This window comes from Rattus rattus, chromosome 16, assembly GCF_011064425.1.
Source record: "Rattus rattus isolate New Zealand chromosome 16, Rrattus_CSIRO_v1, whole genome shotgun sequence".
Classification (NCBI taxonomy): domain Eukaryota; kingdom Metazoa; phylum Chordata; class Mammalia; order Rodentia; family Muridae; genus Rattus; species Rattus rattus.
In genome coordinates, this window is record NC_046169.1 from 40694114 (window position 1) to 40711680 (window position 17567).

At 50.0% G+C, this 17567-nt stretch overlaps 1 protein-coding gene across 4 annotated transcripts in view; it reads left to right on the forward strand.

Annotated features, from left to right (window-relative positions):
* The window catches only part of Sgsm1 (small G protein signaling modulator 1), a 67245-nt gene that overhangs the window by 33096 nt on the left and 16582 nt on the right, over positions 1–17567 (forward strand). For all 4 annotated transcript variants that reach the window (XM_032886372.1, XM_032886375.1, XM_032886373.1 and 1 more), the window contains 7 exons: positions 999–1063; positions 1571–1716; positions 6716–6844; positions 8839–9021; positions 9714–9782; positions 11920–12507; positions 15692–15816. In XM_032886372.1, the coding sequence (XP_032742263.1) occupies positions 999–1063; positions 1571–1716; positions 6716–6844; positions 8839–9021; positions 9714–9782; positions 11920–12507; positions 15692–15816 (1305 nt within the window). The remainder of the gene's footprint in view (positions 1–998; positions 1064–1570; positions 1717–6715; positions 6845–8838; positions 9022–9713; positions 9783–11919; positions 12508–15691; positions 15817–17567) is intronic.

Below are 17567 nucleotides of genomic sequence, written 5' to 3' on the forward strand. Positions count from 1 at the left end.
TCAGCTGTGCTCCCTTTTCAGGCTTCCTGGGTTTATCTGGTATTCCCCGGGTAGCCTCAGAATAGATACACAAAGAGTCTTCCATTCTGAGCTCTGTAAGAGCTCACACCCCATCTCCCCAGACGGCAGTGCTTGGCACTGCTCTGCTTCCACTCCTGACAAGCACTGAGCAGGGAGCATCAGCAGCCCTGAGCCCTGCCTACTGCGCCTGCAGCTCACGAGGCCAAACGTACGGGCTACTCCTTCAAACATCAAGGGGAGGGGCGAGGTGTGGGAGTGAATGTGTGTGTGTGTTGGAGAAGGTTAGTGATCCCAGCACCCAAGAGACCAAGGCAGGAGGGTTGTGGGTCCTGGGCTAGCCCGGGCTAGCCTGGGCTATATAATGAGACCGTATCTTTAAAAAAAAAAAAAAAAGCAAAAGAAAATAATAAAAGGAAGATGTGCTCGCATGATTGACAGGTTTGTGTGCACAGTGGCTTTGAGCCTGGTTGGATCCAGATGCTCAGAACGGGAGCAACTTTTCTGGTCTCTAGGTGCGGACTGAGCCAGCGCCTCTGTGGTGCTGTGTTCTTGGGCTGGCCCTCCCTGGTGATGGCCAAGACTTCCAGCAGCCATTACAATATATCTCACTGGCTTAGAAACTCAGGCAGGAAAAAAGATTGTGCTTCCAGGTAGATACTGCAAAAAAAAAAAAAAAAAAAAAAAAAAACCACCAAGACTGATTCTCCTTGGCCCAGGATGGGTCACATGACCACTTCTCCGCCTGGTTCATGCACTAGGTGATCATCCAGGGCATCCAAGCCATGGAGACACGACGTTATGAAGGGGTGATTCCCCCAACAGAACCCTGGGCTGTGACAGAGAAGGGGTATGTGCGTGGGAGCCACAGCAGCCTCCCGCCGCCCTGACAGCTGACTTTAGTCTGCTGTGTGGAGCGTGGGTGACTCCTCTGTAGAGCAGCTAAGCTGTGTGTGTCCCTCTGTTCCCTCCTCCTGCAGGGCTCCACTGAAACTGCTCTGTGATAACATGAAGTACCAGATCCTCTCCAGAGCCTTCTATGGATGTGAGCATTTATCGATCGAATGTCTTGTGTGCCAGGCATGTTCCCAGTCCCCGGGGTAAAGTGAATGTAGGTGCTTGTAGCAGGCAGTCCTTTGAGGGGACAGGGCTAGCTTGAAAAGCATCTCTCAGGCATTCCTTTCTCCATCCAGCAGGGATTCTGTCCAAATCTGACCTTTGTTCTTTCTACATGGATGGGAGGCAAGCCCAGAGTGAGCCCAGAAGTCCTCCTACCTTCCCATCCCTTCCCTGCCCACAGCACATCTAGTCAATGTGATAGCCTCCAGCAGAGGAGAGTAGCTCTGTCCAAAGTCAAAAAACATCCCTTAGGTTTAGTTGTCAGGACACCCAGTGACAGCATCCTCAGCTTGCTTTCCTTGTCTGGAAAGGGGACAGTGAGAATTTTCTGGGTTGAGAGATGGGTAACAGGACAGCCCCACTGGAGCTTCCAGGAGAGACTTGGTGAAGTGTGGTGGGCAGAAGATGAAGCCTTTCTTCCCTCCCGGGCCAGGGCTCGCCTACTGCAGACACCTGTCCACCGTGAGGACCCACCTGTCAGCCCTGGTCAATCACATGATCGTGTCTCCAGACCTGCCCTGTGACGCTGGGCAAGGGTTGACGGCCAGCATCTGGGAGCAATACATCCAGGACAGCACGGTGAGCTGGGCCCGTTCACCAGAGGGCAGAGTGGAAGGAGGCCATCTTGTCAGGTCAGACTCATGGGGACCCAGGTAGGCAAGTAAGTCCAGAGACCTCCAGCTGACTTGAGCCCCATCCAGATGAAGGGTAAGGGAGTCAGGAAACATGCATATAGGTACAGTATCCCAGTGCGAAACCCAAAATCCAAAGTGGTCTGGATTTGAAACTCAGATGTGAAACACCAATGGAAAATCCCATACCTGACCTCACCCAGCAGGTCCAACCATGCCATGCGCTAAAAATAAAGTGACCTGCAGGCTGTGTGAATAACTGTATGCTAAACACATGGAATTGGAATAGACCCATATTTATAAATGCATATATATATATATGCAAATATTCAAACTTGGAAGAAAATGTAAGTCTGAAATCCTTTAGGGCCCGAGCATTAGGGACAGGGCTGTTCAACCTTGAAGAGAAGAGAAGGGACTGTTCAGCTGGACGTGGTGGCACACAACCATCATTGCTGCACACACAAAGCTGAAGTAGAGGGATTGTGGGTTCTAGGGGAGCCTAAGCCACCTTGTGAGTTCCAGGATAGCTTAAGTTACATAGCATCATGTTCTGGTTAAGCTACTGGTTATGTGTTGGGTCGAGTTCATAAGTACTGTGGGGTGCATGTGGGCCTTGGGCTGTGGCCTTGGCACCTACTCTAACCCTGTCCTTCTGACTCAGGCTATCTACCCCAGGGCGGTCAGTCATCTGCCTGTACCCTTGTCTTTGTTTCTGTATCTATAGCTACAAAGCTGTGTGGATTTATATGCAACAAAGTTTCTCCTCTGTTGCTGGATCTATAGTTACAAAGCTGTGTGGATTTATGTGCAACAAAGTTTCTCCCCTGTTGCAGTCATAATCCCACACAAGCAACTTAAAGGTACAGGGCTTATTTTAGCTCATAGTTTTGTGTGAGTTCCATATGTGTTCCACCATAGTGGGGGAAGTCAAGGCACAGGAGCATGAGGCAGCTGGTCCCACCTCATCCACCACTGTGAAGAAATGGAGAGGGACGTTGGGCACTGGTGGCACATGCTTTTAATCTCAGCACTTGGGAGGCAGAGGCAGGCAGATCTATGAGAGTTCAAGTCCAACCTGGTCTACATAGTGAGTTCCAAGACAGTCAGGGCTACAAAGGGAGACCCTGTCTCAAAAACAAACAAAACCACATATATATCATATAGTTCGTTAGAATTTTTAACCGATAGGTCAACAAATACATAGAGATATTTATGCCTGTGTATTATATAGATCTTATATCTTTCTGTGTTTATTATACAGAGTTTCTAAAGTTATATAGCCTATCTTTGCTTTCTTAATAGCTATAGAGTGATAGGAATATATTTGTGTTCACCATATCTATATTTCTTTTTATTTTTTTGTGCATGTTGGGTGTACAAATGCCACACCGAGCACATGGAGCCCAGAAGATAACAGATTGCAGACATAAAATTTCTCCTTCCACCACACAGAAACCAGGTCACTAGGCTTGGTGGCAAACACCTTTACCCACTGAACCATGTCTCCACCCCTAGATCTATACCTTCTCTATTTTCAGTGGGCAGCTTCCTTTCTTAGCCCTTGAATGAAGGCTAGTCTTTCAGATCCCAAAGAAATAGCGAGACCCACAGTTTATTTAAATTCCTGATAACAGAATTCTCAGTTTTTTTTTCCTTCCAGTTTATTGTTGCTTGAGTTGAGGAGGAGCTCTCACTAAATAGCCCAGGCCGGCCTTGAACTCACAATCTTCTTACATCCGCTTCCCAGGGGTTGGAATTGGATTTGCCAACCTGCACCAACCTGGCTTCCTTTTAGCTCTTTTAAAAAGAATCCTTTTCCTGTAGTGCAGTAGTGGCAGCAGCATTAACGCGTCCCCTCCTGTACCCCTGGCATTTTGATTTTGAGAATGAGTTCCTAGAAACTGATTGCTGTGTGTTAAAACCTTAAATAGATAAGCCAGAGTACTCTCTCAGCCTCCCACGGGCACAGCGTGAGCCTGCTGGTTCCTGGGAAGCTGCTGGCTTCTAGGCTCAGCTCCAGATCTGCATCTCTCGGAGAAGAGCCCACGTCTGTTTCTGAAATCCCCGGAGTGCTTCCTTGATCCAGTTTGGGAGATACCAGTTTAAGGTCAAATTGGGTGAAACAGTGGATGAGCCAAAATTACTTCATTGAACACCCTCTTCCTCTACTCTTTAGTCTTTTCTCAAGGCTTACCGCCTTTCCTGTGCTGGGTACTCTGAATCCCAGGAACAGTCCCCCATGTCTTGTTGCCTGGAAACACTGGGTTTATTTCTCACTGGCGAGCCTTATCAATGGATGTACCTCCTTCTTCACCTGAAGCGCTCCTGAACCCACCATCCCCTGCCATTCATAGTCCCCTGAGAAGCGGGAGGGAACCCACCAACTTCCTCCCTGTCCCAGGGGAGCAAATAGCGTCCATTACTTCTCACACTCCATTGGTCAGAAACGGTCATATGACCAACACCTGGCTGCAAAGGCGTCTGGGAAATGTAGTCTAGTTGTGCCAGGAGTCCTAGAAAGTGACTTTCCTATTTTTTACTATCATCCCCTCTCTTATTATTCTAGCAAAATAATTGCAGCCGTGGTGTTTACAAGAAACAGGACCGAAGGCCGTAAATAAAACAGGAAATATTAAAACTTAACATAGCACCATATTACAAAGAACTAGGGGCTGGAGAGAGAGCTCAGTGGTTAAGAACATTTGCTGCTCCCAACACACACATAAGGCAGTTCACCATGGCCTATGAATCCAGTTCCAGGGGATCTGCTAACCTCATTTGGCCTCTGAGGGGAATCAGGCATACACACAGTACACATCAACTCATGCAGGTATTCACAATCGTAAAATAAACACACATTACATACATACATACATACATACATACATACATACATACATACATACATTCATACATACATGCATACATACATAGGTCCAGGTTTTGTACCTGTAAAGTAAAACGGAGAAAGATTCAAATCAACAACTTAACCTTCTGTCTTAGGGACTGGGGGGAGGGAGGCGGGGTGGGGGCAGCAAACTGAACCTGAAACAGACAAACAGGATGAAAGATAGTGATCAGAACAGAATTAAACACACAGAGAACAGAGATGAGAAATGCAAATAAAGCTAGATCTCGGGGAAGACCAGCAAAGCTGGGAAACACCTTATTAGAACCACAAACCTGTGGGGGGGGTACTCAGGTGACCAGTCAGAAGTCAGTGAGGGGACATCACTACAGACTCTATAGGCAAAGGAATGGATTGAACATGGGAACACCATGGAAATGTATGCACCAACTGAGAACCGAGCTCACAAACTCCTAGAGACTCCAAACTTCCTAAATGTCCTCAAAAAGGAACGAGAAGCCTCTGCAGAATCACTTTATAACTCATAAAGAAAAGCCAAGGAGGCTCTGCGGTTAAAAGCACTGGCTGCTCTATCAGAGGATCTGGGTTCAGTTCCCAGCACACAGGTGCTGGCTTCCAACCATTCGGAACTCCGGTTTCAGGGGACTTGACTCCTGCAGGCACTCTGTCCTCTGCAGGCACTGCAGGCCCGTGGTGCAGTCATTCAGACAAAACACTCATGCACATAAAATAAAAACCAAGGGAAACAGTGGAGATCCAAATGGCTCCAGAGAGCCCCCCCCCACCCCTTGAAGAAAAGAAGTCTTTTCTTTCTTTCTTTTTTTTTTTTTTTGGTTCTTTTTTTTTTCGGAGCTGGGGACCGAAACCAGGGCCTTGCTCTACCGCTGAGCTAAATCCCCAGCCCCAAAGAAGTCTTTTCTGGTGAAGACTTTGCATTTGTGCCACAACGGGTTTGGTTTTCTGATTTCTAAAGAGCTAACATCTACCTAGGTGGTCAAAGTTCCCATGGCAACCCAAGGAAGGATACACTGTAGCTATCTCTTAGGCCCATGGTTTTTCTTGAAGTAGCAAAGCCAACCCCACCCTACAGGAAGCCCTAAGCCAACCTCCTGTGCAGAATGCTGTTAGTGTGGGGAGCTGCTCAAAGTGCTCACATCCGATTATTTTGCTTTAGAGTAATTTTCTTCATGCTGACTGGAGAAGAGATTGCATTTGTTAATTAAATGGGAATGCTAGTTCTTAGGCACTGCCTTGGGTACATGTCCCCCATTCTCCCGTTTCGTCCTCCCCCCCCTCTTCTTCCTCTCTCTTCTTCCTCCTCTCCCTCTTGCCTCTCCTCTTCCTTTTTGGTTTTGGGGGCTTTTTTTTTTTAACTATTTTATTCTAAATGAGGTCTCATGTAGCCCAGGCTGGCCTCAAGCTCTCTGTGTAGTTAAAGATGACCTTGACCTGCTCGGAGTACTTGAGTTGTAGCGTGCACCTTCGCCTCTGCCATTCTATGAAATGGGTTTCCCTGGCCACATTGTTATCTTTTTCTGCACTCCACACTTGCCCCTACCCCCACCCCCCATTAGTCCTCACACCTGCCTGAGCTCACACCTGCCTGGGTTGCTCTCCTGGGATATCAGAGTTAATTACAGGTCCCTGTGGTATGTTCTCTCTCCCTTATTGTAACAAATTCCCAGACCCGGAAGCTCCTAAAGAAAAACTGTTTATCTTAGCTCTCCTTGTGGAGACCTGGGTCTGTGGGCCCTGTAGCTGTGGGCCTTCGGCCGCACAGAGCAGCATGGCAGGAACACAGGGCTAAGGAGCAAATGAGAAAGGCTTACCATGGGGCTCAGCTACCGTCCTCCACTGTGACCCAAACCTGCGTGCGCTTCTCTTCAGGGCCCCACCAGCTTCCAAGAGTACCAAGCTAGGGACCAAGTCAATAATATAGGCATTTTGGGGAACGTTCCAGACACAAAAGATATGGCTTTGCTCATTCACAGAAACAAGACGGCAGGGCATGGCTGTAGGCTGTTCTGGCTTCTCTGTTGACCTGACCTTGTGCCCTCTGACCCCTCCCCAATAGACTTACCCGGAGCAGGAGCTGCTGCGACTCATCTACTATGGAGGTGTCCAGCCTGAGATCCGCAGGGCAGTGTGGCCCTTCCTCCTGGGCCACTACCAGTTTGGGATGACAGAGATGGAGAGGAAAGAGGTTAGTTACCTGTAAGGACAATGGAAGTTCTAGAGTGCTGAGGAGCTGGGAACTAGGCAGCTGGGTGCTGTGGGGCAGGGTACGGGTGTACTTAGGTACTATGGAACTAGGTACTGTGCATCCAGACACCATGTAGCAGGTACTGGGCAGTTGGGTGCTGTGCTGCTGTGCATTATGTACCTGGGTGCTGTGCAGTGTGCAGCTGGCCCTGTCCACCTGGGCACTATGCACCTGGGCACTGTGCAGCTGTGTACTATGCACCTGGGTACTGTGCAGCTGGGCACCTGGGCCCTGTGCACCTGGGTACTGTAGAGCCCCAATTGTCTATTACAGTCTTGGTGAGAGACACAAGGAAGAAACAGGAACATCAAGGAAAGAGCTGTGTGGTGGAAATACAACACGAGAGAATTTTCAAACAAGCCGACCTCCTGTTTTGAGGTCACGTAGACTCCTGTGTACTGTAGGAAGCATTGCAGAGACCTGTGTGACCTTTACTCAGTTTCCCCCATGGTGACCTCCAGCAGAACCGTGATGCCCTGTTATGTCACAGAGCGCCAATGTTGCTACAGCATACCATCCACTAAAGCCCCTCTGTCCTCCTGTAACTCTGTCTCTCTCTGTGTGTGTGTGTGTGTGTGTCCACATATGCATGCTGGTGTTGATATGCATGTATGCACACTGGTGTATGTGTATGTGTGTCCATTTGTGCACAATGATATGTGTGTATTTATTTACTTATGTCTCAAGACTTGTGCATTGCTGGTGCCTTAAGACTCCTCATCTTAGTCAGGCATGGTGATGCACACCTTTAATCCCAGTACTCGGGAGGCAGAGGCAGGCAGATCTTTGTGAGTTCGAGGCCAGCCTAGTCTACAAAGTGAGTCCAGGACAGCCAGGCTGTTACACAAAGAAACCATAAAACAAACAAACAAACAAAAAGAATCCTCACCTGTCCCTCTCTAGCCACGCCTCCCTCCGTCCCACCGTCATCCCCTGGCTCCTGCTCACCTGACTTCCATTTCCCAGATTTTCTCTGATCTGGACCATTGTATAAACAGCTATGTGATGTGGAAAGTTTGGGTGTTGACTTTTTCATTCAGCATAAGGCTCTAGATCCATCCAAATTGTTCTATTGATACCGGTTTCTTTTTTTTTTTAATTAATTTATTTATTATGTATACATCATACAGCTTTCTGCCTGCATGTATGCAACTACAGGCCAGAAGAGGGCACCAGACCTGATTATAGGTGGTTGTGAGCCACTATGTGGTTGCTGGGAATTGAACTCAGGACCTCTGGAAGAGCAGTCAGTGCTCTTAACCACTGAGCCTTCTCTCCAGCCCGATACCGGTTTCTTTTTAGTGGTGTAGTAACACCACCCATGGGCATATGCCGGGGTTTCCCTCTGAATTCCCTCTGAATTGTTGCAATGCTGTCACAAACCTCTATTTATTTACTTTTTTTTTTTTCCGGCTAAGAATGACTGCTGCTGACATCCCGGTTTTCTCTGGGAAATGCCTAGCTGTGAGATTCCCGGGTCATGTGATGCAGGCATGTTCAGTCTTGAAGAAAACGAGAAAATCTAGCAATCTGATATTGCCCTCACCTGATGGGTAGATGAGTGGGTGAACTGGTGTGTGTGTGTGTGTGTGTGTGTGTGTGTGTGTGTGTGTGTGTAGCAGGATTTTGCTCGTCTCGTAATGTATATGCCTAACTTGGTGCCTGGGACAATACAAGTACTTATCCAAAGAAATGAATGCGGAAACAGATTGAATAATCAGTCGACAAGGAATGAGGAAATAGAGAAATTATGCAAACAGTGGTTGTGCGGGTGAATGAATTAGGAAGAGGGGGAGACAAGGGGGAGAGAGGGTGAGGACAGAGTAGCCTTTCTCTCCAGTACTGTGGGCATGGGACATCATCCAGATCTGTTAAGCGCCATCTACATTGAGTGCAGACAGGCCAGAGCCCGTGTCCCTCACTTGTGCCCACAGGTAGATGAGCAGATCCACGCCTGCTACGCACAAACCATGTCGGAGTGGCTGGGCTGTGAAGCCATCGTGAGACAGAGGGAGCGGGAGTCCCACGCGGCTGCCCTGGCCAAGTGCTCTTCCGGAGCCAGCCTGGACAGCCACCTTCACCGGATGCTGCACCGGGACTCTACCATCAGCAATGAGGTAACCGACAGCTGGCCTGGGGGAATGCTGGTGCGAGGGGCCAGAGCCTTGGGACAGCCCCACCTTCAGCAGAATCAGATCTAGGTTCAAGTTGCACCCAGAGTCTCTTGCCAGTGCCTTTCCTCTGGGCTCAGTTCCTGCCTCTGTACAGTGGGAGTGGTGAAGGTCTGGGGATAGCCCTGAGAAGACAGCATGAATCAGGTTCCACTGCAGTGTCTGCCTCCACGTAATCAAAAAACATTTACTGAATACCTACCATATGCAAGTACTTTCAGGAGTATTCAGAATGTCTGTAGCTAAGGCAGACCCCTGCCCTCACACAGACTTTAGCTGAACAGCATGAAGTAGACTGGCCAAAGCCAACTGCCTGGCAGAACGAAGTGTCAGAGCGGAGAGGGGCAGGAGGTTACAATGTAGAAAAACTGAGACTTTGTTAGGAAGGACCTAAATCCTAGCCAGAACTCTCAAGCTCAGCAGAGCAGTTAAAGGTGGGTTGCTCTGATGGGGCGTCTGGAAGGTGGGACCAGAGGCCAAAATCATCTCCGAGGAGGCTCCAGGAAGCAGCTAGGAAGCTGAAACTCTGGAAAGGGACTTGTCCCAGCCAGGGGAAGGGATGGAATAAGGCTTCCTGGATCCCAACCCAGAAGCTCCTTGTGTGACCTTCTCTCTTTTCCCGTTCCTGTCTGAATCAGTCCTCCCAGAGCTGCAGCTCAGGCCGCCAGAACCTCCGACTGCAGAGCGACTCCAGCAGCAGCACACAGGTGACTTTCAGAGGCTCCGCCCCCACCCATGCCCAGCCCCGCCCACAAGCCCGCCTCCCACACCCGCTGCTGCATCCATGCAAGCCCCACCCTCCCATCTACGGTGGTAGGGTTTGGATGTCCATTATTCAACAGCCACTATGCTGGATGCGTTCCACTTTCTCTGGCTAATATTGGGAGTGACTCTTTTAAGTATTACAAGCAGTTCCTGCCTCCTTGAAACCCACAGCAGTGGGATGCAGCCCCTGTGGACCTGAGCATCCCGGGATCCAAGTCCGGGGTAAAATGACAAGGGTATGCATGGAACGTGCTGCATTCATCAGGTCACCTCTAGGCCACTCACAAGAGCAGTGCAGTGCAAACGACATGGAAATAACCATCGGGCTGTGTCACCAGGAATGAAGGGCGCACGCCCCAGCCGGGTCCACACAGGTGCAGTGGTTTGTGGGTATTTTCACTCAGCATTGGTTGCATCTTAGTTGGACCTAGGGCCTGTGAACTCAGAGGCTGACCAGGAGTCTGCTCCTCTATAAAATAGCAAACCCCACTTTGCTTCTGCCTCCTTCCTCTCTGTCCTCCCTTGAAACAACAGTACTATGATCACAAGTCCACGGTGTGGCCTTCCAGAACCTTCTGGATGCCTTTACATACACGGAAATATATAATGTATAGAAAGACTTGGTGTCTCACTTAGGGTTTCACTGCTGTGAAGAGACACCATGACCAAGGCAAGTCTTATAGAGGCGAATGTTTAATTGGGGATGGCTTAGAATTTCAGATGCTCAGTCCATTATTATCATAGCAAGAAGCATGCCAGCAGACATGGTGCTAGAGGAGCCTAGAGTTCCGCACTGAAGGCAGAAAGGAGGGTCTCTCTGAAGGCAGAAAGGAAGGTCTCTTTTGTGCAGGTAGCTAGGAAGAGGGTCTTCTGCACTGGTTGGAGCTTGAACATAGGAGCCTCAGAAGCCCACCCCACAGTGACACACTTCCTCAAACAAGCCCACATCTATTTAACAAGGACACATCTCCTAATAGTGTAAGTCCTTGAGGACCGAGCATTCGAGCACATGAGTCTGGGAAAAGAGGGGCAAACCTATTCAAACCACTACACTTGGTAGTTCTTAAGATCCCACATAAACGCTAGCAGACGTGTTGTATTGTTCGATAGCTTTTGGATGTCACTCCACCTGGAGCCTCAGTAAACAAAAGGAAAAGCACAAAGCAAGCTGGAGTGATGGCTCAGTGGTGAAGGGCACAAACTGCTATGGCAGAGGACCCAGATTTAGTTCTCAGCACCTCCATGAGGTGCCTCATAACCAGGTGTGACTCCAGGAGATCTGGTGCCCTCTCCTGGATTGCAAGGCCACCGGCACTCATGTGCACACACAGAGACACACACAAATACATAATACATACATACATACATACATACATACATACATACATACATACATACATACGTTCCCAGCACCTACGTGGGGTGCCTCACAACCAGGTGTAACCCCAGGACATCTGGCGCCCTCTTCTCGACTCCAAAGGCATCTGCACTCGTGTGTGCACACACCCAGACATCTACACACATAAATAAACAAATAATAAAATAACTTTTAAAATGAAAAGTATAAAAATGTGTATAAAATATTACCTTCTGGGTAGAATAATTTGTGTGTGTGTGTGTGTGTGTGTGTGTGTGTGTGTGTACGTACACCAAGCTTATGCACATGACGAGGTCCCATCCCTGCTCATGAAAGAGCAGAAGTAGACCCAGTGAACTGAGAAACAGTGTGAGGATTTGCCCCGGTCTTTACTGTGAGCTTGAGGGCTAACGGCTGAAGGGCATAGAAACACAAGTAAGTCTAGGTGTTAGAGGTTTGTATAGTGCGAAGCCACACCCCTCTCCCAAACTTGTTTCCCTAGTCGCCCTCCTCAGAGCCAGCTGCAGCCAGCTGAATTGCCGATGTGACCTCAGCACTTGGATTATTGACGGCCATAAAGAGGAACACACCTTTGTGCTGACTGTGTGCTATTCCACCCCATCCATCCTGAAGTAGTCCCTGTTGTTGGATAGTAAGTTGCTGCTGTAAGCTGTGCTGCCATGCCCGTCCTGACTCGCACGTCCGTGTGTCCCTTTCCTCAGGTATTCGAGTCAGTGGATGAGGTGGAACAGACAGAGGCAGAAGGCAGGTCAGAAGAAAAACATCCCAAGATCCCCAATGGGAACCCAGCAAACGGCACTTGCTCCCCAGACTCCGGACACCCTTCCTCCCACAACTTCTCCTCCGGCCTCTCAGAGCACTCGGAGCCCAGTCTTAGCACCGAAGACAGTGTCTTGGATGTCCAGCGCAGCCTCCCCGCTGTGTTTCGGCCTGGGGACAGCAGCGTGGAAGACGGGCAGAGCAGCGAAGCCACCACTTCCCGGGACGAGGCCCCCCGGGAGGAGCTGGCAGTACAAGACAGTCTTGAGAGTGACCTCCTTGCCAACGAGAGCTTGGAGGAGTTCATGTCCATCCCTGGCAGCCTGGACGTGGCCCTGCCCGAGAAGGATGGCGCCATGATGGACGGCTGGCCTGGCGAGGCAGACAAGCACGGTCGGGCTGACAGCGAGGACAACCTCTCGGAGGAACCCGAGATGGAAAGTCTGTTCCCTGCCTTGGCTTCTCTGGCTGTGACCTCCTCTGCCAACAACGAGACGTCCCCTGTGTCCTCCAGTGGCGTCACCTACTCTGTAAGTCACCAGGAGTCTTTATTGGACGAGGGTAAGACCGGCCACGGGCTTCAACTCCCTTATGTCTCACTCTCTCCATCTTGGGGGCTCACAGGAAGGGCTTGCTGGGCTGGGTCCCAGGAAGTCTGGTATTGCCGTAAAATTAAAATAAGGGTTCTTTTATCCCGCACTAGATCCGGCACCACAGTGCCCCCAAGACATCTGTTAGATTTCTTCATCTCAGTCAGCCAAGCGTCTCACCCGCTCTGCTCCATCCCATATCGCACTCTCTGAGCCTGGCAACAATCTCTCTACCCATCTAGTTCCCAAGGCAGGCTGCCACCATGCCAGAAATATATCCCAATTCCATGGCGGCCCAGTGTCCCCAGCCACCACACGCTCTCTGGAATTCAATTAAATCGCCACATGAAAGAACACACAACACAGTAACCTCTGATCCAACTGATAAGATATAATTGCCCACCTAGACACACAAAGCCCTGTACACACCCATCCCTTAAGAACATTCATAACAACCTACAAAGGTACAGAGTAGAATCTTAACATCCGCCTCCATGTTCTCTTGGCTGCTTCTTCCTCTCCTCCATCTCCAGTCTTCTCCTCCTCTCTAAAACTTGTCTCCCGCCCATCCTTCCTTCTCGTCCAATGACAGGCCTTGTTCTATCTTGTACCTGCCTTCACCTGCATAAATGACATCATCCTACAGTCTGGCTTCTCCTGGCTGGGACAAGTCCCCCTCCCCACCCTCAAGAGCCTCAGCTCCCTGGCTGTTCTCTGGAGCCTCCCTGGAGATGACCTTGGCCTCTGGTGGCTAAGGCTGGGCTCTGCCTTCACGGGCTTCAGCAGAACAGTGTAAGGGAGACTCACTTTCACCATGATGTACCTGCCAGTCATCGGCTTCCACATCCATGCTCTGTGGCAAGCGGTTAGCCAAAGTCAGCAACCTTCACCCCTCAACACGGTGCCCTACACATGCACCTCCCAGACTGTGGGGCAGCCAGGAAGCTCTGTCCCAAACTGGACAGGGCGCGGCTCATTCTGACGTCTCCTGACGGGGTGGGCTACCGGGGGGCTGTCTGCATTTCATCCTCTGGCAGGGTAACCTGGGCGTCTGTCCATGGCAAATGTAGACGCTAAGCAGAGAGAGCTGAGGTGCCCCTGTGTGTTTGGGGCCTCTGCTCTGCCTGGCTCGGTGACATCACTGCAGCCATCCGTGCAGCAGAGCTGGCTGGCATCAGAGCGGGCAGACACAGAGAGGTCGCAGAGCAGAAGGAGTACGAGGAGATGTCGAAATACTGAGACACGAGCCCTCCCTGTTACTCAGAATGGCTACGAATCTCTGGTGTAGAGGCTGGGAGGTGGGCGGGCCCCAGGGGGCCCCTGTGCCTTCTCTCAGATGCATCTTTCTTTCTTCCTTAGTTGACAGCCTTGTTTTGTGGGAACACATGCTACATTTCCCATCCCATGTGATAGTCCCACAGGTCTACTCCGTGGTTCTTCTTTCTCTGTGTCTTTGGTATCCGGTGTTATCGGGTGTGGGGACCTTCGTGTGCTTATGGGGGTACTTGCGAGCACCATGAGACACGCTTGGGTACTCAGAAACCATCTTTTGTTGTTGAGACAGCACCTCTCATTGGCCCGCAGTTCTCCAATCCACCAGGCTGTCCAGCCGGACAGCAGGCCCCAGTGATTTTCCTATCTCCCCCTCTTCAGTTCCGGAGCACAAGCATGTGCCTCCAGGCCTGGCTTTCTACATGGCTGCTGGCAGCGGGGGTGGGGTGTGTGTGTGACTGAAATTGGGTTCTCACACTTGCCAGACAGACACTTCACTGACTGAGCCACCTCCCAGCAGCTGAAGAATCTTTTCAGAAGATCCCTCATCCATATTCACCCTGAGTAACATCCCCCCCCCATTCCTGACATGTCCCTTTGCTGGGTACAGGGCCGCCTGGCCGCCATGTTTGCTCAGTACAGATGTCCCCTCAAATTTGATGGTTATACTCATGGTTTTCAACTCTACCATGGTAGAAATGTATTCTATAGGAAGCAAAGTTTAAATATGACATTCAGAACTCTCCCCTGCACTAGCATATGAGATATGATTTCTCCATGCAGAGAGAGGGCAACGACTGAAGCCTCCCTGGGCCACGCCATGTCAAGGGGGCTTCAGACTCTCTGCGGGGCACTCTGCCCTCAGCTCGATGCTCATAGGTTAGGTACAGGCCGCACATTTTTTTTAAACTTACTTTACTGTAACATTTGCATTTCTTCACAGTAACCCAAGGCAAGGAGCACCCGCCCTTCAAAGACTCTAAGTCTGTCTTCAGTGTTGGGGGGAGCTTAACAGTTATCCACTAAAGCTTGAGTTTTCTCCCTTACACCAACTTTTAAGATCCCATTTTAGGGACTGGGGACGTAGCTCAGCCAGTAAAGTCTTGAAAGCAAAGGAACGCAGATTCCGTACCAAGGCTCCTGCCTCTAGTCATGGTGTCTTTATTTTTTATTTCATGTCTTAGACAGAGGGTCATTATGCACCCCAGGCTGGCCTTAAGTTCACTCTGTAACCCCAGCTTCAAACTGACAGCCATCCTCCTGCTGTAGTCTCTTGAGCACTGAGGTGGCAGATTGGTATCATCTTTAAATGCATTAAATGTATTTGTTTAATATTCTGTCTCTGATACAGCTCTGCCTTTGTCTGTCTGTCTCTCTGTCTCTCTCCGTTTCTCTGTCTTTGTCTCTCTCTGTGTCTCTCTTTCTCTGTCTCTGTCTTTGTCTCTCTCTGTGTCTCTCTTTCTCTGTCTCTGTCTTTGTCTCTCTGTCTTTGTCTCTTTCTCTGTCTCTGTCTCTCTTTGTCTCTCTCTGTGTCTCTCTTTCTGTCTCTTTGTCTCTTTGTCCCTCTCTCTCTTTCTCTGTGTATATGTGTGCACAGGATGTAAAAGCACACATGTCTGCCTGTAACCCCAACACTCTGGGGATTGAGGCAGGATTATGAGTTCAAGTCCAGCCTGGGCTACATCATGAGACCCAGTCTCAAAAGAATACTCTTCCACCCCACAAAGTCAACATAGCTTTCTCAGGAAACAAAGAGAACGAATCCAACTCCAGAGTGAGCATTTGGGAGGTGAGGGTTGGGAGCGGTGCTCGGGGGTCAGCGTCCCCTTCTTCCTCCTCCTGCCGCCCACAGCCAGAGCTACTGGACCTGTACACAGTGAACCTGCACCGCATCGAGAAAGACGTGCAGAGGTGCGACCGCAGCTACTGGTACTTCACAGCCGCCAACCTGGAGAAGCTGAGGAACATCATGTGCAGGTGCGCTGCGACCAGGGAGAGGGGGGGGGTTGTGTGGTGGGAGGGGGAGGGGAGGGGTGGCATGGGGAGGAGTAGCATGGGGGAGGGGAGGGGATGAGGAGAGTACAGGAAGAGGGATGAGGTAATAGAGTACACAGAATACAGGGAAAGGGAAGGTGGACTAATGGAAGAGATGGAGAAATAGGGAAGAGAGGAGGGGGTGGGATGATGGAGGGGTGGGAGATGGGAAGTGGAGGGGACAAAAGATATCCAGGATGGGGGATAAGGATGGGGTGCTGTGGGAAAGGCAGATCTACAGGAAATCCCTGGCGGTAACCCTCTTTGTATCCCTGTTGATGATACCTAGAGGTTTCTTTCATTCACAATGCCAGGAGTGAAATACGACAAATTTAAAATCAAAGGCGGAGAGAGAACAAAGCCATGCATGTTACAGAAATTATTTAAACCCTGCCCATCTTTGATTACTGAGTTCCAGATTAAAACACGCACACATGCATGCACGCACGCGCACGCACACCACACACACACACACACACACACACACACACACACACACTTTATATTTTAATAAGCCTTAAGCAGCACAATGGCTGATGTCTTAGGGTTTCTATTCCTGCACAAACATCACGACCAAGAAGCAAGTTGGGGAGGAAAGGGTTTATTCAGCTCACACTCCCACATTGCTGTTCATCACCAAAGGAAGTCGGGACTGGAACTCAAGCAGATCAGGAAGCAGGAGCTGATGCAGAGGCCATGGAGGAATGTTACTCACTGGCTTGCTTCCCCTGGCTTGCTCAGCTTGCTCTCTTATAGAACACAGGACCACCCACCCAGGGATGGCCCCACCCACAATGAGATGGCCACACCCACAATGGGCTGGGTCCTCCTCCCTTGGTCACTAGTTGAGAAAATGCCTTACAGCTGGGTCTCATGGAGGCATTTCCTCAACTGAGGCTCCTTTCTCTGTGATAACTTCAGCTTGTGTCAAGTTGACATGCAAAACCAGCCAGTGCAGCTGGGCAGCTGCCTACGCTCCATGCTGTTAGAGTCTGCTTTCCTATTGATAACCTCGTTATTACTTACTGTGTTTCCTCCAGGCTGCTATTAGCTCCAATTGGCCAGTCCACAGAGCCACATTTTTATGGCTCTCCTCCCTCCTGCACCTTCTTCTCCTGCTTCCTCCAAGCCCAGGAAACCTCAACCCCACCTATGTCTCTTCTGCCCAGCTATTAGCTGTCAGCATCGTTATTCACCAATCAGGATTAACTGGGGGTGGGGCAGTGTCTCTTCTGCCCAGCTTTTGGCTGTCAGCATCTTTATTCACCAATCAGGATTACCTGGGCGGCAGGGTCCCCATAGCTACCTGCAGACTCCAGGTCTTGGGGGCTCACACTTGCTGCTACAATAGACAGTAAAAGACAACCCCTCCCCCCTGACCCATACATACTAATTAGTGCTTAGCTCTTTCTATATGTACACAGTCCAGCATTCCCTGCCTAAGGAATGGAGCCACCCACAGTGGACTGGGTCTCCCTATATCGGTTAATATGTAATCAAGACAGTTCCCCACCCTCCCCTAGGCAGCTCCACCAGCCAGCGTGACAGAACTATCACACTGACTTTGCACACGCCCGTTGCCTCTCTGTGCCTCCGCCTCCTCCCCTGAGAAATGTGTTTTTTTTTTTTTTTTTTTTTGGTTTTTTTTCGGAGCTGGGGACCAACCCAGGCCTTTGCGCTTCCTAGGTAAGCGC